The sequence below is a fragment of the Acartia tonsa genome, chromosome 8 (genome assembly GCF_053477335.1).
Source record: "Acartia tonsa isolate MP-2025a chromosome 8, ASM5347733v1, whole genome shotgun sequence".
Classification (NCBI taxonomy): domain Eukaryota; kingdom Metazoa; phylum Arthropoda; class Copepoda; order Calanoida; family Acartiidae; genus Acartia; species Acartia tonsa.
The window spans coordinates 33,483,649-33,508,268 of record NC_137267.1 but is presented as its reverse complement, the minus strand read 5'-3'; the positions used below and the strand labels follow the sequence as shown (position 1 = coordinate 33,508,268).

Genomic DNA, 24,620 nt, shown 5'->3' with positions numbered 1-24,620 from the left:
GAGCGAGAAATTTTTCTTCTACTGCAATATCCCTTCTCTTGTTACTTTTTCTTAAAACTATGTCTGCCATTAAAGTGATATGTAATGTAATAATAATTTTATACATAGTTTTACCAGTTTTTTAAAAAACATTTTTTTAAAGTTAATGTAGGAATATATTTGAATCCGAACACTAAAAGATAAATTTTTTGGAGAAGCTTTGCTTCTACTGAATAAGGATGTGTAAAATTGAGATCTTTAGAAAATAAAATGACTGTACGTAAATTTTTAAACTTCTTCCATTCCTAACTTTATTAGATATCCGGTTTTATATAGATTTATATTAAGATTAGTTTTACATTTTTATATATCTTTATATTATATACATTTTCTATTAGTTACCATTAATACTTGAAAACTTTTGTATTTTTAGCAGCGCTGCTACTCTATAATTAAAGTGAGACTGTTTGTACGTGTCAATTTGCTTCTCTTAGTATAGTCAGATATTACTTGATTTATAATATACATTTACTAAAATATCCTGAAGATTTAAAATACTACTATTTACTATACCTACTACTTTTTCTGCGCTACTACTGTACACATTTTTTATATGTCTCATATACAGCAATATTATGTAAAAAAAAACGTTTCTAATTATTATAGTGTATTAGTTGATTTTAGCCAATTTATGATCTGAAAGATATACAAATCTCACGAATCAGTATTACTAATTAAAAATTTATTAGAAAAAAATCCATTAAATGAGGATCACTATCCTTTATAAAATCAATTTGTGCCTAAAAAAGAAAATGCCTTTTTTTCTTGCCTTAAATAATTTATTAATGTGATGCATTTAATTTTTAATTTTGATTTAAAATGCATTTAATAATTGTAATTTATAACCATCAGTTTTAATATTGTAACCTTCACAGTTTTTACCTTTTTATACCTCTTTTTTTTACCTTTCTTAACATGTTTTAATCATTATGTGTAAAAGTCTGCGGATTTTTTTGTTAACAATTTAGAATATACGCTTGATTCTTTTTTTTTAAATCTCTAATTAAAAGCCCCTTTTTTTAATATACATCCCTATAATTTTCCTAAAATTAAGCTTATATTTTAAAATGTTCCATCATATAATGTTTTTAAGCATACATTGTTTGTACCTGTACCTGTACCATCTCTTCATTCCTCTGGGGAACATAAGGCTTTGACAAGATTTTTCCATTCTCTCCGATACTGGGCTGTTTCCTCCACATCCTCCCAGGTTAGGTTGGCGTCCTCCAGCTCCTTCTCCATGGTCCTTTTCCAGGTTCCCTTGGGTCTTCCCCGCCTCCTGCTGCCTCCAGGCATCCAGCTAAGGGTTTGTTTTGGGATCCTACTACCATTCATTCTGAGCACATGTCCCAGCCAGCTCAAACGCTTATGTTTAATATCTGTGGAAACTGGTTGACTGTTTGTTCTTTTATAAAGATTTTTGTTAGATATAACCTCTGGCCAGTAAATTTTGCATATTCTTCTAAGACTCTTATTATGAAAAACATCTAACTTTTTCATATCAGTAACGTTATTCTTCCAGCATTCAGCACCATATAAAAGGACAGATTTGACATTACTATTATATATCCTTAACTTTGTTCTTTCACTATATTTGTTGGATTTCCAAATTGTTTTCAGCATAGCAAAGGACGCATTTGCCTTGTCAAATCTCGTTTTGATATCTGCACTTGCTCCTTCTGTTTGGTGAATAAGACTTCCTAAGTATGTAAATTTTTGTACTTTTTCCACAGGAGTGTCGTCAATGGTAATTTGGTCAATGTTGTCTGAAGCTATATACATTGTTTTTGTCTTATCAACGTTAATTTGAAGTCCAGTTTTCTCTGCAAACAAGGCAAGATTGTCAGTTTTTACTTGTAGTTGTAAAATACTTTCAGCAAGTAGGGCAAGGTCGTCAGCAAAGTCAAGATCATGGAGGTCATCGTTTCCAATCCATTTTAATCCTTGATTATTTCTGTTTGCCTGTCTCATCACCCAATCTATTGTTATAAGGAATAAAATAGGTGAAATTATACAACCTTGTCTAACACCAGTGTTAACTTCAAACCAGTCAGAAAGTTCAGTATTTAAATCTATACAGCATTCAAATTTTGTGTAAAATAGTTTGATTAATCTAACTATTTTCTCAGGGATTCCATAGCTTCTTAGTATGTTCCAGATGGCATCTCGACATATAGAGTCAAATGCTTTCTTAAAGTCCACAAAATTTATGAAAAGTGGTTTCTGGTATTCAGTAGCTTGTTCTATTATATTTCTTAATGCAAAAATTTGGTCTGCACAGCCCCTAAATTTTCTGAAACATTGTTTAAGTCACAAAAATACTTATCAAAAAGATTTGTAGCCTTTTCCACATAATGTTGATTTCAAAAAGACGTGTACACTTTACTAATGAACCTTGAGCAATCACAAAAATAATAATAATAATCATATCACCCTTAGATTTCAGAAGTATGAGATAAAGGAGTAGGATTTTATTTATTTCAGGTATTTTAATTGGTTTTTATCAGCGTGCAGCTTTTCTATAGTTAACTCTTAGTTAGTTTGTCCGTAATTCAATCATAGAATTAAAAATACATAAATACTGGCATATTAGGTTACGGTATGATTAGTTATTGAATATTAGAACTTCATTATTTATCGTATCTTAATTGATCTTTTGTAAACCAACGGAAAGTTAGACTAGTTAGATGTTAAAAAAATTTAAATCATAACCTTCTTTGACATAATCTAATAGACTTGAATTTTATATATTTATAAATGTAAGTGAATACATCAAAAATCACACATTGAACTTCTTAATCCCTTGTCAACCAAATTCCTACCCACTCTATTCCTTAACCAATTACCTATTCAACTCCTAAATCACGCATATCAACTCCTTAACTACGTATGCTCAATTCCTTAACCACTTACTTACTCAACTCTTTCGACTCTTACCAGCTTAACTCCCAAACCACTTTTCATTTTTTAAACACCTAAGTTATCCACTCAACTCCTTAACCACATATACTCAAATCCTTAACCACTTACTTGCTCAAATCTTTAACTACTTACTAACTCGACTTCCTAACCACTTACCCACTCAACTCCTATACCACTTACCCACTCAAATCCTTAACCACTTACCCACTTAACTCCTTAACTACTTATCCACTTAGCTCCTTAACCACTTACCCACTCAACTCTTTAACCACTTACCCACTCAACTCTTTAACCACTTACCCACTCAACTCCTTAACCACTTACACACTCAACTCCTTATATACTTACCTTCTCAACTCCTTAACCACTTACTAACTCAACTCCTTAATCACTTACCCACTCAACTCTTTAACCACTTACCCACTCAACTTCTTAATCACTTACCCACTCAACTTCTTAATCACTTATCCACTCAACTCTTTATCCACTTACCCACTCAACTTTTAACCACTTAACTTAATAACCACTACCCCACTCAGCTCCTTTGCTACTTACCAGCTCAACTCTTTAACCACTTGCCCACTTGATTCCGTAACCATTTACCAACTCTACGTCAGAACAATCAATATATATTTAAATATTTTCTAGTGAGTGTGTGACAACCACCTAGCAAGCAATGATTAAGATGCCGTTGTTTGGAAAGTCTCCCAAGAGCCCGATCGACGTGGTGAAGGTTCTGAAGGAGAACCTCACCCTCTTGGAGAAGGGAAGTGATGGCAAGAAACAAGAAAAAGCACAGGTATGTTTCGTATAATGCTCCTACTCTACAAGGAAGGCATGGCAGTACGTCAAAATTGATCTAGACTCTTGTTTTGATGAAGGAGATGGAGAAAAAATTATAAATTATAAAAAATATATCTATACAAATACACTTATTTTTGTTCTTTTTATGGAAGCCTTATCTTTATAAAATTGGCTCTTTATAGGAAGAAGTTGGGAAACAACTTGTGGCAATTACTGGAATGATATATGGAGGCGAGAATGAACAACAATCTGATCATCTATTGGCACAACTATCACAGGTTGTTATCTATCTATCTACCCATAGAATTAATCTTTCATTATATTTAGAAATCTATCTAGCTGGGTATTAAAAGCTAAGAAATTATTACGCCATAATAATGGTATTAATCCAGTGTCCGCTTAATCATCAATCTTTATGCCTCTATTCTTATTTATTTTTAAAATTCACATTCATATATGTGATTTTACTCCATGTTGTTGCGCTTTAAAAGAACATACCTAATTGTCATTGTTGTTTCATTGAAGAAGGGAGAAAGAACTCTCGTAAATATACGCTTACATAATTAAGCTTTTTGATAAAGATTTTTATTTAGGAGATGTATAACTCTGGTCTGCTCCTAATTCTGTTAAGAAACCTGCACAGGATCGACTTTGAGGGCAAGAAGGACGCGGCACAGATCTTCAATAACATTCTGAGACGCCAGATAGGAACCAGGACACCCACAGTTGAGCATATCCTACACCAACCAGAAATTCTTTTTACATTGTGTAAAGGTAACAGCATTTTTTGGTGGGTTTACTAGTTTCATCATGTATAGAGAAGAGAGACAATTATAGTGTAGTGGGATTACATATTTTACATAAGACCAAATAGTATTTGATAGATAATTTAGTAAGACCCAACTGCCCTTTTCAATACTTAACCCTCGCTAGATAATTACGTTAATTCAACCTAATTTTGGAGACTTCATTATTCTCACAAATAAAGTTGGATTAAGGCTAAAAACTGATGATAAGAAAAATCTTAAATCAACCGAAGTTCTCGTTAACTAGGGAATGATCATTGATGGCTTAATCCAATTAAGGGGATTTCTCTAAAATATTTCATAGCTCTGTCCAAAGTTAATTTATATTTGTCCTTGTTTTTATGTCAAATGTACAACTAGTTTAATCTCATGTTTGAGAAGTAAATGCATGCATCAACAAATATATACACACACATACTCACACATACTAACACACACACACACTTAATTCAGTGTTGCAACTTTTATGGTTTATTTTCCTGGTTAAAGTTTTGGCGCACACAATATTCCGCAAGTTTATTGTATGACAGCCATACATTTCCAGTTTTCATGGATTTTACACCACATGGACGGGGGGAATAGTATTCTGAAAATCTATGTTGATATATCAATGTTTCTTATATGAAGCCTATATCTAACTATATAAAGTATTGGGTTTGATACTAATTTAATGGATTGTTAGTCTCACTTAAGGTTGGGTCAATTCACATTGGTTTTCATTTTAAGAGAAGCTTTGTTTTAAACCTTAACTGGTTTTATGCTATTTTGCCTTAAAAAACTAAGTCATCCTCATACATTTTTGACAGAATTTTCATTCTAAAACTCACAACATTGGGCAACGAATAAATTGAAAAGAATGCTTCCCTTGCCCTGGGGATGCTAACTTTTTATTTGCACTTCAAGTACCTTACATACTTATGATATTAGGTATGGATACAAAATATTGAAATGATATTATTTGGATTATATTTAATAATAGTACTCAAAGTAGGTGTTATAGCGTTTCGTTTAATTGAAATGGATTTGCCTTCAAAGTCCTGAATTTGATCCAAAGTTACAAAATTGTAAGGCTTTTTGTTTAGCTGTGTAAGATATATTAAGTAAAACATTGAAAACATTTTAATTATTTATTACATTTGAGCAGTATCATTATATCATGATTTTTTGAGTGAAATATGTATTTAATTTCATCTAAAAATTTAATTTTTTTGTGTTGATTTTATGAGCTCATTTCATAACAAAAACAATTGTTGTAAATATTGAGTAACATTCTGTTTAAAAATAGTGTATTAGAGAGTAGAATTTGAACATATTTTCGCAGAAATACCATTTGATAAATCAAGTACATATACCTGCAATGTCCTTGCGGGGCTAATCATTACTAGAAATAACCTAACCTGACCTGACCTAAAGTAACAAACAAACAAGCGAAAATATACACTCTAGGAATTAGAGGTATGTTAATTACTTAATAAAAATTAAATTTGACCTTGATGTTACAACTCTTTTATCTTTATATTTAACCTATTACATTTTTAATTATGAGTAATATAAGTGCAAATATATAAAACTATAGTAAATATTTAGCATACAAATAAAAACTAACTTCTTTTCAATGGCGCCGAATTTAAGAGTTTGCAAATTCTACTTAAAATCCGGGACTAGGGATATTGAAAATTTAATAACAAGAACGAAATGCCGATAACACGCATTGATAAAATAGCTGTAAAATGTAAATATAGAAATAAATCAAGAAAGGGAAGCATATTTTACTATATTGTTAAGATTAAACATCTTAGTCTCTGGTTTAATGATTAAACATTCTTTTTTTTATAATCTTACGCTGTTGTGTTATCTTTAAGCGTAGCAAGTTTTACATAACTCAAATAATGTAAATGTACTTCGGGTTAAGTTAATTTTTTCCATCTTAAACAATTTTTACACTACATCAACATTAGTTTACTAATATGTAAGAGCAATAAGGCCGAAAAACGTCCATAGATGCATTGGCACAAAATTACTGAAAATAAAAAGTAAAAAATAAACAGAGATATCATATGTTATGACTACATAAAAAAGACAAAGATCGATTTTGAAGATATGTTTGAAAACAGTAATGTTACTTAAAGCAATAATATAGCGTTTTTAAAAATTATGCAGGGATCTATAGGGATAAGACCAATAAATTGATGTACATCCCTAATGTTAATACACAAAATTACCCGTTCTGTAGATTACAATTAATGGTTGCAACGTTTGGACACTTTACCTAATAAAGTAACTAAACAAAAAGTCCCCAAAGTTGTTAAGCCAACAAATAAGAAAACGTTATTATAAAACTTTGGGGACTAGTGTAATAAACAGTTCATTGTCCCCCCTCTCTTTCGGCAAATTAAGACTACTAATTGAATGAGAGAGACATACACTTAAAGAGGTGGTATGCATTAAAAAAAGTGCAATATTGATTTTATCTTTTATCTAAGAGCATTTCTATGTACAATATCTAACAATCTTAATTGAAAAATTACGCAATTAATCTTCTGATTGATTCTGGATTAGAGTTAATAATATTAAATTGTCAAAATAACAGAAAACAATCATTACTTTTTATAAATTGATAACACGACTTATTCGAATGCTTTACTAAAAGTTCAAGCCTATTTATAAACACTAAGCAAATAATAAAATTAACCTTGCTCTTTTTATTTGTTCTTTATGATTGCGAAAATTTTTATCTTCAAGTATTTTATCACTGATTATTTATACAAGACGGAAGAAGAAAACAAGTGTGATAAAATCACCCTTATGGACGGCTAAAAAACTTTATTTTATTTTTTATTACCCAAGTATAAATTGCCTTCATATACAAAGATTCATTTCTATTCCGATAAAGGTTCATCTCAAATTATAGTTTATTTTAATGATAGGTACATTGTAAATAATTCGCGGTTTTCATTAGTGACTATGGCGGAAAAATTTCTGTTTCTTTACTGTTCTATTTTTAAAATAGATTACATCAGCCTCAATAACAAATCAAATGGCTATAAAGGGGGGAGGCGGAAGTGACACTTTTTGATATTGACATGTTTGAAATATTACGAGTCTAGTGAAAACATAAGGGAAATTTTTATATAATTTTTTTTATCTCAGATGATTTAAAAAGGTCTAATTTAGCACGAAAAGGCAAAAAATAAATTTCAGCGGGACACGTTGGTTTTGGCGGGAGCGTCGGTTCCGACGCCGTTTCTCCACAAATCCATATTGTACCTCTTTAAAGCAACTGCCATGCCAAATCTCAGAGCTGTAACTCTTTATTTAGTTCGAGTTCTTTTGACTTTTAGTTTTGGTTTTAAAAAGTGTCACTTCCGCCTCCCTTCTTTTGATATGGTTGAGTTTCTTTGGGTTTTAGGTAGGGTTTTAAAAGTGGCACGTTGTTCCTTACATAAAAACTAGCTGTACTGCATTTGTATTTTATTTATTCTTGTTTTTTTAGGTTATGAGCAACAAGAAATAGCCTTGAATTGTGGAACAATGCTAAGAGAATGTATTAGGTACATATACATTTTTAAAAAAATTTTCAGCGACTATGGTCTAGCTAAAGTATAACATGACTGATTCTTATGCCTTTTTTGAAAAGGCATCTAGTTTTTAGTTCTTCCAATTCAAAAAAAATTCAATTCTCGTCTTTGGACCGGACTTCCAAATTGACGATCCCCAAAATGTGTGTCTGTCAGTTTGTGTATGTGTTAGTTTGTTCGTTACACTAATAGAGACAGGAAAATAAGCTAGAGATACACTATCTAAATTCACCAATAAGAAGCTATAATTCCTTTCTAATTTCTAAGCTTGTGCAATCAAAGTGTTTGTCTCTAAATCAATCTTGTAGTACCTATATATTTTAAAGTAAGTTTGTCTTTAATAACTAATCAGATTTTTTTATTTGTTTAGGTATGAAGATTTAGCCAAAATAGTGCTACATTCCAATCATTTCTTTGATTTTTTCAAATATGTTGAAGTTTCAACCTTTGATATTGCGTCAGATGCCTTTGCAACATTTAAGGAAATCATCCAATTCAATTTTTTTTTGCATTTGTTGTGTGATTTGCTTTTTTATTTGATATAGACAAAGTATTCCTTAATTTCACAGTTCATCAATGAAAGGTAGCATGAAGGAGGTTACCTGCCAATTTAAACAAAAATGATGATATTTTTTCCCAAACCCGCAGGTTTAGGGATACCGTAGGAGTTAGGCACAGCAAAAAATACCCCCTCTTATTTTCAATTTAATTTTAAAATAGGAGGGTGGGGGAGAGTTGGTTAATAATTAATTACCAAACTTGCCACTTTTTGTAGAGCTTGGGGGAGGGGGGATCCTTCTATATTATGACAATTTTTGCTATTCTACGTATACTTTTAAAACTGTCAGCAATTGAATTGGATGATAAAATGTAGGAATTATTAACACGACATAAAATGTTAGCCGCAGAATTTTTAGAGGCAAATTATGATCAGGTTAGTTATAATTATTATGTAGCGTAGCCACTCTATAAACAGAAGACTTTAATCCGTACATTACCATGATATATTATAATACTTTCATAGTTTACACTATTTAATTTTCAGATTGTTGGGGTGGGGGTAGTTAATGTTGAAAGATTCAATGTCCTCTTATGGTTTTATTAAATCAACTAAACCAAATTTTAATTTACACAAAAATCTCAATTTCCTGAGGGAAGAGGATCTTTAGCCAAAATTAGCCTGAATCCATAACATTACACATGCACTGCTTTCTTGAAAATTATAGAAAATTTGTAATTCGTTCCAGAAAACTTAAGTAATTCATGGACAAACTCAGTCAATAGGATATTGTACTATTCAATATTCATTTAAGTTTCATATTTGGAGAAATTTTATATCTGCGTCTATAAAATACGTAATCTAAACACATATAATGTGAAGTTTTAGCGTAATAAATTAAATCCTTGTAATAATAAAATAAGATTGACAGCATCCATAAGTAGCAAAACTCTTTATTTTTCAACGAACAATTTTAGTGAACTTTTACCTTCTATAACAGCCGAGAAAATCACATTTCCCCCATAAGTTGACTTGGCCTCAACAGCACATAAACTAGGGTTGGGCCGGATACTTTTTTGGCCGGATACCGGATATCCGGCTGATTTCAAATGCCGGATATCCGGTAATCGGCCGGATATCCGGCCAACGCCGGATATCCGGCAAATATCCGGTTATCCGGCCAAATTACCGGTTATCCGGCCGTATAACCGGCCAAATTACCAGATATTAAAGTAGTAAAAAAAAAATTTCTTTAGAAATCTTATATAAATTTACATAAAGTTAAACTTATTCAGAAAAATATGTTCTTCTAGCTTCAATAATAAGAAAATTATAGTCATTTAAGATTTTAAAAAGCAGAGAATTTTGGTGTAAAGTATAAAAAATTATAGAGCCGGATATCCGGCCGGATAGTTTCAATATCCGGTATCCGGCCGGATATTAAAAATGGCCGGATATCCGGCCACACCGGATATCCGGCCACACTGGATATCCGGCCCAACCCTAACATAAACTTGACAGACATACAAAACAATTTAAAAAGTAGAAATGCTTATTAGCCAAGGACCCTTTAAACAACACTTCAAACAAGGAAACTGTTTATTTCTTTATTTCCCCAACGAAAAAGACGGTCGAAAAAAATTAACTGTATAGAGCAATTGCTATTTAGTATTTGGACATCGGAATTCTCACAAAAATTTCTTTTTGTACAACAAGGACAGACTACTATAAAAAAATTAAAGGGTAGCTACGCTATTTTAAAAATGTGAACAAAACTGGAAACAATGCTTGAAACATTGTAAATGAGTTAAGAATTGATTTGTGTTCATTGTTTTTATTGGGTACACGGCGCTTCAACAATTGCCAAATATTTGTTGGTGTATTTTTGTCTTTAAATTAACATTTTAGACTAGATTGAGTCCGTTCTATTCCCTTGCAAGTCCTAAACATTTAGCCCTTTTATTAATACAAAGCTACAAGAAATGTATTTATTTTCGGCAAAATAGTTTTTCTTATGTTAATTTAATACTCGATGCGGTGAATTAAAAGTTAAAAATACATTCAAAAAAGTTTATTTTTGCTTGTTGTTGAAATGTCGGCCTCCCTTTTGTTTGTAGTGTGAAAATTAATTGTAAATTGATATTCATTATGCAGCCTCATGATTCATATATTTCATTCTTGTGCAGCTTTACACTTTATTTCTGCTGTGAGTTAAAAGTATTTTGTCCATTTTTCTCACTTTGTGTGTGTGTGTTTGGTTGTGTGTGATTGTTTTCGTTTTACCCTTACAGTTTTTAACTGCTATAATATAACGACGGAGATATGTAAATAATGTTTGTAAGATTTAACATCGGTTGTCTTTTTCAAATTTAAGTGATCCTAAAATTCTACATCCATTTTAATCCTTATAACAAATTAAAAGATGTATGTCTTTCTGTTTGTACCCAAGGATTTCGCTAACCACTGAACCGATCAGGATCTCCTTAACAGGGTAGCTTCTCATAGGATCTGGGAAGGTTTATAACTATTTGTGGAAGGGTATCACCATCCTCCCGAGAGAAAAAATATTTTTTTAAACCTAAAACAAAAAATGGAAGGTTGGACAGTTGGCGATGTTCAGTGAAGCCACCGTCAGACAACATAAGCTTTTTTGTCCCATTTATTAAAATAAATCAGTATTCCAAACTTGACGCTAATACTCCGTATTAATATTCCTATTTCCATAGCTCCGCATTTATAAATCCAACATTTTCTTGTTTGTTAACTCAACACGCTTTTTTAGTTTTGTTGTGAGACTCGGCATAAAATAAATTAATAAACGTGTTAATCCATGAAAAGTTCGTTAAACCTTGAATTTTTTAGAAAAAACAATTAAATTTAGAGAAGTTGCGTGACTTTTAGGTTTTACTATTCTTTTAATGAGCTTATTTCCACACAAAAAATGAAGAAATACATTACCTACATATTAGATATTGCTCAGAAGTAAAATTTGAAAATAATCAATCGACCTTTGGAGTGGAATCCCCTAGGAAAGACAAAACCAAAAAGACCATAAATAGCCTGGAGGAGAGAAACTTGAAATGGAGAAAATCTCATCTCTCATCGATGCCTCACAACAATGGATTTATTAATTTATTACTTGGATCTTACACTAAATATCAAGTATTCAAAAGAAAATAGCGATAAGGAATAACCTCATCCCTCTCCTCCTACTAAATGAACGAACTGACCAATAAGCAACCTAAAATTAATTGACAATTTTTTATCTGTCTTTATATCCACACATATTTTGATATAATATTTATTTGTAGGTGTTTGTCCCGTATGAACAGCTATTGCACAGTGACAATTATGTGACGCGCAGGCAGTCATTGAAACTTTTAGGAGAGCTACTGCTGGACAGGTAACCTTTATTTTAGAGCATCTTGTAAAATGAAATATATAAAAATTTAGGAAAATCTCAACCTACATAAAAAGAACTAGGTATTCTTCGAAACCGATTAGCATCCACTGGATTAGAACCGGTTCTCGGTCATACTGAAAAATTATGTATAGCATCGTTTAAAAGACAAATTTCCACGAGTATTACAATGAAAATTGGTTTTAACAAAATTGGATCAGTGTGGGTTCAGCTGGAATTGTTAAAATATATATTAATCGAATCATATAGGAAGTCGAAGATGGAAAATAAGATAAATTCTTTAAAATTGCCTAATTCGGCGAGAAATGCAATAAAATTTTTTTTTGGCGGCGGCGGAAAATGGCGGCGAACGGCGGGAGCGGCTGTCCTGCCGCCGTTTTTTTTAAAGATACCAAAACTTGGGGTAATTAGTGACACAACCCAAAAGATTTTACCTAATTATCTTAAAAACTAAGGGAGTAGCGCTCAAAATAAAATTGCTGGTATGTCGTGGCACGAGTCCCCACATTTTACTCCCCCCCCTTTTTTTGTCTCCTTCGTATTTTGAAGTATTACTCAGAACCGGTTTCAATTCAAAGGAAATTTATTGTATTTAGAACCATATTGAAAATTAGGTTTTCTAACATTATTTTTCATAATAGAATCCCTTCAATTTTTTGTTTTTGATTAAAAAGAAAAGAAATATATGGTCGCAACTTTTATCAAACCATACACTTTTAATATTAACGATTTTTTTTCAGACACAACTTTTCTGTGATGACAAAGTATATATCGAGTCCAGATAACCTCAAGCTTATGATGAACATGCTTAAGGAATTTGTCATTTAAAAGTATAAACTTGCATAACACAACATCCATAAGTAAGCCGCGAAGCATAATTTGTATTATTTATTTTTATTTCTGTGGAATATTGAACTAAAAGGCATTATTTTTCCGATAAAAAATCTTAGGTACACGCTGTTTAAAATGTTTTTAAAATAATACTATCAAATAAAGCCACTAAAATTATGTAAGAGTTCTAGTCGAAAGGTCTATCTCAAATAAAAGATGAGAAAATTTATCCTTTAGGCTTTGACAATTAAGTGGAAATAAGTATAAACAGAAAAAAACTTTCAATATTAGCATCAAGTTATATAAATAAATGACTTAAAAATCTGTAGGAGAAAGCAAGGAATATCCAGTTCGAGGCATTCCACGTGTTCAAAGTGTTTGTGGCCAACCCCAACAAGCCCAAGCCCATCCTGGACATCCTGCTGAGAAATCAGGAGAAGCTGATCGAGTTTCTGTCCAAGTTCCACACGGACAGGTCGGAGGACGAACAGTTCAACGACGAGAAGGCCTACCTGATCAGACAGATCAGGGAGCTGAAGCCCTTGCCCGAGGATGTGGCCACGTCATAGAGCAGAGTTATCGTTCTTGTTATTGTTGTTGCAGTTCTTGTATTAGGTCCAGTTCAAGCTTAATTTACATCCTTTCTTCTTTTATTTTGTCAGAGATTTAGGAATATTATATTTTGGGTTTTTAAATTTATATCTCGTTTGATAAATAATGACGTTGCTTCTGTTGCAAACTCGTGTAAGAATGAACTAAAGTAAGGTTTAACAAAGCTAGCATCTAATAAAAAAATATAAATTGAATTACCCTCAGTGTATACCTTAAATTCCTGATAAATTTTGCATAATAAACTATATATGAAACATAGATAATTATATAAACATATTTTTGGGTTAAGTATGAGACATATTTAGATTATAATTGGTTGTGAAACTGTTAGGTGTCCAAAAAAAAATAGATTTTTTTTCCCTTAGCAAATAGAATATAGATTAAAATTATACCTAATCTTCTTATGTATCATCTTCCTTATTAAAAAATAATCTAATAATATTTGTTAAAATAGCTTGGCTTAAATGAGTGCACACAAGACAAAATATTATTAATGTTATTATTATTATGTATTAAATTAACATATGCTAGAGAGAGAGAAAGATTGTTCTGTGGTAATTAAATTTAAAAATATACATATAATAATTATTATTATTGTTGAAATATTAAAATTTAAATTCTCCTCATGTCTGTAATAAATACATGTCATAATATATGAAATATTAAGATACAAATTTAAAGAGTACCTTTGCTCTATAATATAATGAAATAAGCATAAGAATAATTTTAAGAAAGTAAATTTTTAGAATGAACTCAATTATAAATGAATAATGCTATAATATCTACTTATACTTGAGGTTCAATCAAAGGGAGGTATTTTTAAAAAGTAAAATTAATGGGATGTGTTTATGGTTCTTTTAACAATTGATTTGGGAGGAAGGAGTAAATTGACCCCCCGCCCCCTCAATCAGAATTGGCACATCCCTCTTTTAAGGGTTTCAAACCTTGAACATCTTGAAAGATTCATATATGACTACAATGCAAGAAAAGAAAAGCATTGATAATTTGTTTGTTTAGCTGCTGAAATATATATATTACTGTAATGTGATTAGAAATTGTAAAAGAATCTTCCTTTATCTAGCACACCTTTCCTTGGCTGAAGTAAGAATTGTTGATAAGATCACAGCACGTCTATAAATCTTTCAAGGATATGGTATTGGGTTTTTTAAATTTCCAAATTCTTAAGAATAAAAATGACTCTAGGTATCAAAGTTTCTTATTTTCGTTTAAGGAGAGGTGTGTTAACAAAAGTATATTTAAAATCTCTATGAGACTAAACTGGTAAATTGTACTTGTAAACTGCCCGTCTCAGTTATGCAATTCAATAGCAATCACGGTTTATTTTTACTTTATTTTCATTTTTATCAGTTCCTCATTATTTTTAATTTTCCTTCATTTTGGCGATTCTTATTCTTTTTTTTAACCAAATAAGTTAATATAAAATACTTAAACGAAAAACCTATATCTTTGCCTTTTTAAAATTATAAGAAGTCTTATTGCCAGTTAATTAGAAATTGCTAGAGAGCAAAAATATTAAGAATAAGACTAAAATAATAGCAGCAACTTTAAAATAGGATTGGGATCATCTTTAGTTTTCTTGTAATTTTTTGTTATTTTATTAAAGTCAAGGGAAAGTTAACTAAGCACGAACGACAGCAAGTGATTTCCAGCACCTTCCATCGGTACTAACCTGAGTATTTTTTTAGTTGATATAACTATATTAAGCATAAACCTAGTATATTCACCAAAAATACTCAGGTACAGTGCTAGAAGGTGCTTAAAATCACTTGCTCTCGTTCATGCATGGTCCCCTTTAACCTCTTTCTAAGACATTAATTATGAGCAATGCAAAAAATAGGGTAACGGTAAAGGTTATAGGATAAATAGTTTAAGACAGAGGAATAAATATATTTATTTTGATTTTACAAAGTTTAATTTAAGCTCACCATTTAAGTTATATTTAATTCCCTAGTCTGTCTTGTATTTTATTTTTATTATTATTTAATTATTAATTTTATTTTGATTATACTCTTTTAAATTAACTTTATTTTGTATAGATATAGATATTATTTTAATTATTAATTATGAATTAATATTACCATCATGTGAAATTTTATTTTTTGAATCAGAATTAACTAGAGTTAAATTAAATGATATTAAATGAATATTGTAATTGTTGTCTGTATGTAAGAAGCTGGTCCTTGAAGAAAAAGTTTATCTTATTTTCGGTAATGGAATGCAAATTTTAAGACTCAAGTTGAAGTCGATTTTAAAAATTCAAAATAACTCAATAATACAAACATTTTACAAAGATTAATTTGAAATAATTGACCAATTCTTACAAGGAAAAAATATGAAATAATAATATGTGACAAATAAAAACTAGATTAAATGCTTTAATCATTGGAACTTGAGCTCTTTTTTTATCAAATCTTAGTAGTCAATAGTTAAACGTAAAGAAATATACAAAAAACACAAAAAAATGTTTTAAAATATATGAATAAATCTTCGACTATTAAGCTTTAATAAAATAACTGATATGATGTTTATGATTATTTTGTTTAAATTGAATGAAAATATAAAATTCATGAGCTTCAATTTATTCTTATTTGTTAATTAATTTCTAATTTATCAAAACAGGCGAAGGTAATCTAATGTCATAAAAAGGGCCATATTAAAACGTTTTTAGGTTTCAAAGTTTTGATAGTTTCAGATGCAAAGTTTTTTATTTCAGATTTTAAAGTATGGAAAATATTACCTACAGTGAAAAGGTAAGTTGATGATCATGGTTTTAAATTGCACATAAGGTTTTTTTTGTTGAGTGGGATGTGCCAGAAAATTGTTGCTTTGAAAACTCTAGTCTTGTCTGTCAAATATACTAGTAATAAGACAAATGGATATTTCCATGAAACGTATTTAAACTTTTTATTGATCTACGTTCAATGATTAAACTTTTTAAAAATTCTTTTTTCATATCATGATAATGTCTGCATGAAGACTATTTTAAGAAGTACCAAATTGTGTTTATTCATTTCTTATACCTACTTAATAATTTTTATTAAGAGGTTAAACGTTAAGATTCAAATTTGACATTTTTGATGTACCTAAAAATCGCATGGGAAAAGTATTTTTTTCTTTTGATAATCTTCATTGCTAACCTGTACCTATTTATTTTAATAAAATATTTAAGAATACATACCTAAGGTAACTCGTCCGTTTAAGGGACTTTATTGACCTTTTTTTTGTTGTTATTTTTGGAATTTTATTATATGATACTTGTATAGTTATAATTTTTTCTGCATGAAATTTTGTATAGGTATCATCTTGGCCATTTTCCTTGGATTGTCAACTTATTAGGAAATGTTTCATGGGGTTCGTAAGTCTACACGAAATGACAGTTATCTTTAGGTCATTTAAAAAATGCAGCATTCCTCATAAACATTAACCTTGTATTTTATACTCATTTCAAAGATTTCTTTAGATTTAATTGCATTTGAAGTGAATCAATCCAAATTAGAAAAGAGAACAAAGAAATAATAAAAGATGGATAGAGGTGATTGTATTAAGTATGAACAAGGGCGCAAACAACCGGAGGACCCTATCAGTTTATTGGGCCAAAACAATAATCCTGAAAGTTGTCTATACTATGCATCCAAAGAAAATGCGCAAACCAACTATGAAGAAAATCCGCCAGATTTAAATGATGAATTGTTGGATGATGATGACAACAATGCGGCTTATTCGTACTATCCTCATGATGATGAACCTCAACAAACTACTCCATATGAACAATTTATGTCTCAGTTGTGTGAAAGCATCCACAATACAGCCACTATAAGTTACAACAACAATTCAGCCGCTATTAGTTACAGCCATAGCGCCAGCAGACGGTCGACTCCTGCTTACCATTGCACTAGTCTTGCCGATAGCGGTATAGTCAGCGAATCTCCAGACAGCCGTGGTAGCCCTCTTCGTTATGGGGCTGCCACTGGCAGTCGCAGCAGCCCTTCAGGGAGCTATGGTTGCCCGCCTGGCTTTGAGAATACTGATGATCATTTTAGAGAGGTCTTCGATAAAGATTTTGAAGAACCTAACAGGTAAAGCAAGGGGGGGGGGAAGTTCTGACACTTTTGCGTAAATCACTGTTTACGCAAAAGTGTCAGAACTCCCCCCCCCCCTTATATTTCATTAAGCTTTAAGATTTTTTTTAGTTTTCCTTTTAGTTTTATTTATCGCAAATATATTTTTTCAATTATGATATATTCAATAGGTACCTATTCTGTTGATATTTTCTCAATTAGGGATAGTTTTATTTTGGATTGGTTTAAACAAACTTCCCTTTTTTCTTCACATATACACACTATTTAAAAACCTTTAAATTTGAATCTATTTTGTAATTTAAATAAAGTAAGTGGGCTTAAATGAGTTATTTACAAAAACTAAATTTAGCATAAATATTTACATTCCAAGGTATTACTTAAATGATCGAATGATAGCTCATCATTTAATACCTCATCAATTTCTCCCACCCACAAGTTATCTACGAAAAATTAATGTTTTCTAAATAAAATAAATGGTGCACACATGAAATTTAAAATTAAAAAATCCTTGACGCTAAACTTATTAATAGTTACTCATTCCAAATATGGCGGTTTTTTTTTAATGGAATGATTTTTTTCGTTAGTGGAATCCAACGACTACATGTTCCTGAAATTGACTCCGCCTCCACAGACTCTGATGAAGAAATATATTATTCTGACACTGAGGAATTTCATCAACAACCTGCAGAGAAGACTGACCATCATACTACTCAAGCAAATGATAACAACAACCAAATTGATGACAGTCTAGAGAGCAACTATTATAGTGCTGAAAACAATGAAATTATTGATCATAATGAAGTCATGGAAAATGATAATATTGAAGAAAGTAAAGCGGACGAGATGATTGGACATGAATCCTTTATTGATCTGAGTAACAAAGGCATAAATGCATTGATTATGAAATGGGATCTGTTGGAATTTATAACTTGTAAGTATAAAGTAGTAAAGTTTTTAAATCTGGAGCTAAAATTTCGATGAATGCTGAACAGATTGAGTTCACATTAGAAAAGCTTTATATATGTCTGGGGATTTTTTAAGGCTATTTGCCCGTCCCCTATCTTTTCAAATGCAGATCCTCTTGATCCTATGTGTGCAGCCGCTAGTTTAATAAAAAAGATAGGTTGATTCTTCTTCTGTATCTGACTGTTTGATTGCGTGCACCTTTGATAAGACAAACGAGATTATATTTGCCTTTAAAAATACTCTACCTAACTATGTTCGTTTTTTTACGTAAAATTCTTCAGGAAAAAAATAAATTTTCTGTATATGCATTTTATTTGTTAGTGCATCATAAACTAAGACATGAGTACTGTTTTTGGTATTGGAAACGTAGTGGAAAGTCCATGGATTACAGGAGTGTTTAATGTTTGTTTTTCGCAAATGGCATAAACAGGGTGTTTTTTTTCTCAACGGAATTGCATAATTTAACCAACTTAAAATCACTAATATCACTAATGGATAAAGCGGTTTTATATCAGAATAGTTTTAGATAAATTATGCCATAGAAAGTTGTTTGCCAAGAATAAAAATAATTACAAGGACACATTTTTTTGAAAACTTTTAATAAGGCAACCTTCAAATGGCTAACAGCTAATTAAAGAAGATACTGCATAGCCACCTCCAACCCTCCTAACTTACTCAACTTTTTGATCATAAAAAAACAAAGTAGCTGGTTTCGTCGTAGTAGCTTTTCTCCTATGTCTAGCCCCTTTGCGGGGACCCTGCAGTGCAAATTTCCTAAACATGCGGGGCAATCATTAACATTTATCTAACCTAACCTAAAATAACCCACCAAAAGCTACTGTGAAAATACGACGAAACCCGCTACTTCCTTGTCTCCATAATTCCAACTTTTATGTCAGAACGAAAATAACATTACACTTACCTAATAATAAACAACAGTGCTCATTTACATTTGATATCAACTTTTCAAAGTATTGAAGATTTTTGGGCTGTATACTCCCACATTGTAAGACCAGGAATGAACAATTAAATTAAATTGTTAAAGTTAACGGAGGGGGGAGTTTAAGAATTCTTGTTTATTTCTAACCTCTCTATGGGGATACCCTGTACGCAATGTAACATAACATTATCTGACCTTAACCCTTAACGGTCGGGGGGGGGGGGGGGGGGCGTTGAACGCCCCCCCACCCGGTTTTTTCTATCTCATTTTCTGTGCGTGAAAGATAAAGAGCCCAAACTGCTTGACTTTTTAAGTGTGGGTATGAGACATAACTGAGAGTTGAAATTTTTTGAATATCTCCATCCTGGCAGCACAGGATGCCAGCAAACCTGTCAGGGTCATCCAGGTAAAGAACAAAAATATTTTTTTGACTTAAACAAAGCATTTTATCTTACCAAAATACTAAAATATCCTCTAGTAGTAGTACATCCTCATATTAAATACAGGTGTTCAAGTCAATTTCAGGTTCCAGGTATGATCCTGCAGGTCCTTATCCTCCAGGTCTCCAGAAATCTTTAAATGGCTCCTGTGGCCCCCCCCCCCCCCCCCCGACTGATTAAGGTTTGGCAAGGGGCCCGACTGTAAGGGGTTAAGTAGAAAATAAACTCACGAAAAAAATCTATAATACAAAGTAGAACGATGTCCGTCTGTTTGTTTGTAGCTAAGGATCTCGCTAACCGCTGAACCGATCGGGTTCTCCTTTACAGGGTAGCTTCTCATAGCTTCTTGCAAGGTTTATAACTATTTTCTTGGGGGGTGGGACACCCCTACCCCCCAAAAAAATGAAAAATACCCCCCCCCCAAAAAAAAATTTATTTTTAAAATTAAAATAGTGGGGTTGACTAGGTAACCCCCCTCAAAAAAAAAAAAATTTTCTTTAAATTTTCTTTTAAATCTAAAACACGAAAAATTAGTTTGACCAAACCTCTTGGGTTGGGGCAAAGCCCCTAGAGGCAAGAGGCGAAGCCGCTAGTAAAAAATAAAGGGGGATGGGGTCCTTTGCTCGACTAGGATATTTTTGGTGAAACGATTATGCAAATGATAATTTATTGTCCATTAAAACAAGATAAAGTGCACAAGATCGGTATACGAAGTGGCATAGACTTCCATGTGTTCAGGAAGGGAATTCGTCCCGTCTGGGAGGACGATGTCAATAAGGCAGGAGTTATTTTTGTTGATCAAGAAATTATGCTACAACCTAGGTGTTTTTTAAAAATAAGACAATAGACGATAGGTTGATAAACATACACAATTATGATAAACAAAATTTCCCTTCTGTAGAAGTTTTTGGTTTTAAAGTGTATATTCCCCCCCCCCCCATCCTTCTGATTTTCATAGTAAGGAAATAATTTGTATTTCTACTACATAAAGTGGGGAAAGAAATAGAGAGGGGTGGGTGTAAGTAAAGGATAATATACAACCCTGACTTTGCTGTCATATGCCTTATCATATAACCAAGTCTTTTCCGAGGTAAGTATTGATATCAACAACATATTTTTGTCAGGGAGGAGGCAAATGGATGGTTCGCCTGCCCAAGGGCAAGTGTGCCCTCTACTGGGAAAACCTGTTGCTAGCTGTCGTGGGGGACCAGTTTATGGCCGCCAGCCAGTACATCTGTGGTGTAGTTGTCTCCATTAGGAATAGTTTAATCAATGTCAACCTTAAAATTGAAGAAAAGTTACGAGTTTCTATAACATAGTTTGATATGTACATACTTAATTTGGCTTCAAAAATCTTTGTTGTTAGTTGATGTTAAAAAAATATTTTTATGTATTCTGGGGTGGATATGTATATTGTATAGAGAGCAAGTACATATGCTACTTTTAAAGATTTAAAGGTCAAGCTGTATATTGCAATATTATGTCAATGAGAACTTTAAAACTTTAAAAGTATTGAATTATAGCTGTATAATATGACAAAGTAAGATTAATATTATGTTTGAACAGGTTTAAAGAAGAAATTCTGGCGCTATGGATCAAATCAACTAAGGATGCAGCTGTCACAAACTATATCTGTGATGTTTTTAGGAATGAGTTGTCTATTAATTTTAAAAGCTTTTCTAAAAAAAAGTCTGTCCACTTCCATGACCTTTGAGAAGTTTCACTGTAAAGGAGAACCATAATGGTCCAGTGGTTAGCGAGATCTTTCGGTTCACAGACTGACTCGAGAGACATTCTGTTACTTTACTTAATGATATATTTTAAATGCCAATTTAATTCAAGAACATAAAGTACAATCAAAACAACTCCATAATATTTACACAGGAAGGTGCTAAAGATGTCCAACTACGAGGGGAACGTGTTCGAGTACAAAGCCCACGAAGATAGTCTAAAGGACGAAACAAGTTTTCAAAACACGGATATTTTTATTCGTTAAGAATCCTGCGTTGATTGATGAATCTGAAAAAAATCCACCAATTAAAGAAACAACAAAGAATCAATAAATGAAACTGAAATCATTATTATGAACTCAAAGACAAGTCAAATGTAAAAATTATTTTCAAATTTTTGATGATTTAAAGAAATTAATGTGACTAAATTGTAAGGTATTAAGTATGTTTTTTCTTTTTTTTTTGTAAATGGGGATGTGCTAATGTTTCTAATAAATTGTTGGAAGAAAAATTGTCTTTTTTATTGATAGAAACATAGGAAAAGTAGGTTATTTGCTTTTTGTAATTACTTATCAAGCAAATCCGTAAGAATCTGGCACATCCCTGAATACAAATGAATTTTTAAAAGCGAAGCTTTCCTATAATTAGGTTCTGTCCGTTATCAGAAAGTCCGCATGTCCCTTTCAAATAAGTTGGGTTTTTGTGATCTAATTATGATATATATCTGATTTTTGGAATACTGATTCCCATTACAACAATGTTATGAGCGAGGCATTTCTATAATCAAGTCCTAAAAATGTTAGCTGTCCTTAAACAGTATCCTGTATTTAAACAGTTTTACGACAAATTTACGTACAATTTTGTCAACACTTATGCATTTATATTTTGCTTAATCAGTTCCTACAAGTATTATTGTTCGTTTGTCCTACTATTTCAGAGCTTCGCTTTTATGGATGTTGTCATCCTTGTTTGTTTATTTATCTATATCCCCGATTTCGTGGCTTAGATATTGATATTATGGGTTATTCTTGTAGTTATTTCTAAAGTAAAAACTAGGGTTGGGCCGGATACTTTTTTGGCCGGATACCGGATATCCGGCTGATTTCAAATGCCGGATATCCGGTATCCGGCCGGATATCTGGCCAACGCCGGATATCCGGCAAATATCCGGTTATCCGGCCAAATTACCGGATATCCGGCCGGATAACCGGCTAAATTACCAGATATTAAAGTAGCAAAAAAAATTTATTAATAAACTTTTGAGATTTCATATATAAAATTTACATTAAGATAAACATATTCAAAAAATGTTCTTCTAGCTTCAATAATAAGAAAATTATAGCCATTTAAAATTTTAAAAAGCAGAGATTTTTGGTGTAAAATATAAAAAAAGTTATAGCCGGATATCCGGCCGGATAGTTTCAATATCCGGTATCCGGCCGGATATTGAAAATGGCCGGATATCCGGCCACACCGGATATCCGGCCCAACCCTAGTAAAAACCACCTTTCCTGGAAATGCAGCTACTCTACAATTGATTATCTTTATTTCAGTATTGTGACGAGGTGTACGAATACAGACACGTCATTTTACCAAATGACCTGGCTAAACAAGGTAATACGTTTGCAAGATCTTGGGATCTGGGAAAGAAAACGAAGTAGTGGGTTTCGTCGTATTTTCACAGTAGCTTTTCTCCTTTTCTCCTTTTCTCCTAATTGCTTATTATTTAAATTTTGCTCTACCTATATTTCGATTGTTTATTTAGGTAGCTATATTTATCAAAAAAAATTACCATAAAATGTTAAACTCACTTCTGTAAAGAGCTGAACATCACTTGCTCTCGTTCGTGCATGAGCCACTTTTGTCAAGATTCCCTTTACATACTTTATTTTATTCGTCTAAATAAGCAACTTATATTTTACTTTAGTTCCTCGTAACCATTTATTGACTGAAACAGAATGGAGAAATCTTGGTGTTCAACAAAGCTTAGGTACCTTAATTTTTGGTATTCTTGCGAGTGCGTATGTGTGTTTGTGTGGATTTGTGTGTGTGTGTAGCCCACACAGTTGACAAACAGACACACATGGCGGATCAGTTTAGAGGGGTTTTATACGTCTGTGTGTAAGGATCTCGCCAATCACTGAACAGATTGAGTTTTACTATTTCAGGGAATTTTCATATTGGTCCCGGGATAGTTTAGGCTATATATAATTTTATCTGCATTTTTCAGCAGGGATCTAAAGGGATAGGTAAGACAATGGCCGATAAATTGATGTACATTTCAAATTTATGATTCACAAAATTACCCCATCTGTAGATTATAATTAGTAGTAAACGTTTGGACACTCAACTAAATGGACTTGTGTCTTGGAATGGTTCTGGGCTATTTTTCTGCACCCTCCCTTCCCCCTAGATTCTAAGGATACAACCACTAGTTTGTTTTTATTCCATTATCATATCTTCTCATGTGATGAAGTGTCAGGGAGAGAGGGGACATTGGGCTGCTTATTACACTAGTCACCAAAGTTTTATAATAGCGTTTTCTTATTACCTAGTTGTTTTACCAACCCTGGGGACTTTATGAATTTAATTTGGTTGCTTTTTTAAATTATGTGTCCTAACATTTCAACCAATAATTGTTATCTACAGAATTGGTAATTTGGTATATAATCATTGGAGATGTACTTCAATTTATCGGTCATTGTCTTATAACTTTAGATCCCTGGATAAGTTTATTGCCAGTACCACAACAAAATATATTTCTTATCTAGGATGGATCCACTACATGCTACACACTCCAGAACCTCACATTCTTCTTTTCAGGAAATTTATTATCATGAAATTTAAGGTAGTGGGGGGAGGGATAGTTTGTCTTAATGAGTTTTCAAAAGTGATAATTTTAACATAATATTATGATTTTAATAGGGTAAGG

The 24,620-nt window shown here is 32.0% G+C and overlaps 2 protein-coding genes across 2 annotated transcripts; both read left to right on the top strand.

Moving 5' to 3' along the window:
- The first annotated feature begins 142 nt into the window (after window positions 1-142).
- LOC145326768 (protein Mo25-like) lies at window positions 143-16,247 on the top strand. The gene is made up of 13 exons (XM_080170175.1): window positions 143-972; window positions 2,381-2,523; window positions 3,610-3,760; window positions 3,948-4,043; window positions 4,359-4,539; window positions 8,065-8,122; window positions 8,520-8,634; window positions 9,027-9,083; window positions 11,960-12,051; window positions 12,810-12,884; window positions 13,232-13,586; window positions 13,717-14,143; window positions 14,498-16,247. The coding sequence occupies exons 3-11, from the start codon at window positions 3,638-3,640 to the stop codon at window positions 13,467-13,469; spliced, it is 1,035 nt and encodes a 344-aa protein (XP_080026301.1). The 5' UTR covers window positions 143-972; window positions 2,381-2,523; window positions 3,610-3,637; the 3' UTR covers window positions 13,470-13,586; window positions 13,717-14,143; window positions 14,498-16,247.
- LOC145326767 (uncharacterized) lies at window positions 16,218-24,511 on the top strand. Its single transcript, XM_080170174.1, has 12 exons — window positions 16,218-16,283; window positions 16,994-17,609; window positions 18,197-18,495; window positions 18,900-18,969; window positions 19,518-19,594; window positions 20,645-20,736; window positions 21,083-21,217; window positions 21,526-21,608; window positions 21,846-22,123; window positions 23,242-23,302; window positions 23,616-23,678; window positions 24,460-24,511. Exons 2-9 carry the CDS (start codon window positions 17,056-17,058, stop codon window positions 21,952-21,954), a joined length of 1,419 nt encoding a protein of 472 aa, XP_080026300.1. The 5' UTR covers window positions 16,218-16,283; window positions 16,994-17,055; the 3' UTR covers window positions 21,955-22,123; window positions 23,242-23,302; window positions 23,616-23,678; window positions 24,460-24,511.
- The last annotated feature ends 109 nt before the right edge of the window (window positions 24,512-24,620 follow it).

Bases quoted from the DNA above. Each gene is read 5' to 3' on its own strand.
- LOC145326768 (XM_080170175.1), top strand. From the start codon at position 3,638: ATGATTAAGATGCCGTTGTTTGGAAAGTCTCCCAAGAGCCCGATCGAC. The intron at 8,635-9,026 runs ATCATCCAATTC...AAAATGTAGGAA, and splicing joins CCTTTGCAACATTTAAGGAA to TTATTAACACGACATAAAAT. The intron at 12,885-13,231 runs ATTTGTCATTTA...AAATCTGTAGGA, and splicing joins ATGATGAACATGCTTAAGGA to GAAAGCAAGGAATATCCAGT.
- LOC145326767 (XM_080170174.1), top strand. From the start codon at position 17,056: ATGGATAGAGGTGATTGTATTAAGTATGAACAAGGGCGCAAACAACCG. The intron at 18,496-18,899 runs GCATAAATGCAT...TTTATTTGTTAG, and splicing joins TATTGATCTGAGTAACAAAG to TGCATCATAAACTAAGACAT. The intron at 20,737-21,082 runs GCAGGAGTTATT...TATTTTTGTCAG, and splicing joins GGGAGGACGATGTCAATAAG to GGAGGAGGCAAATGGATGGT.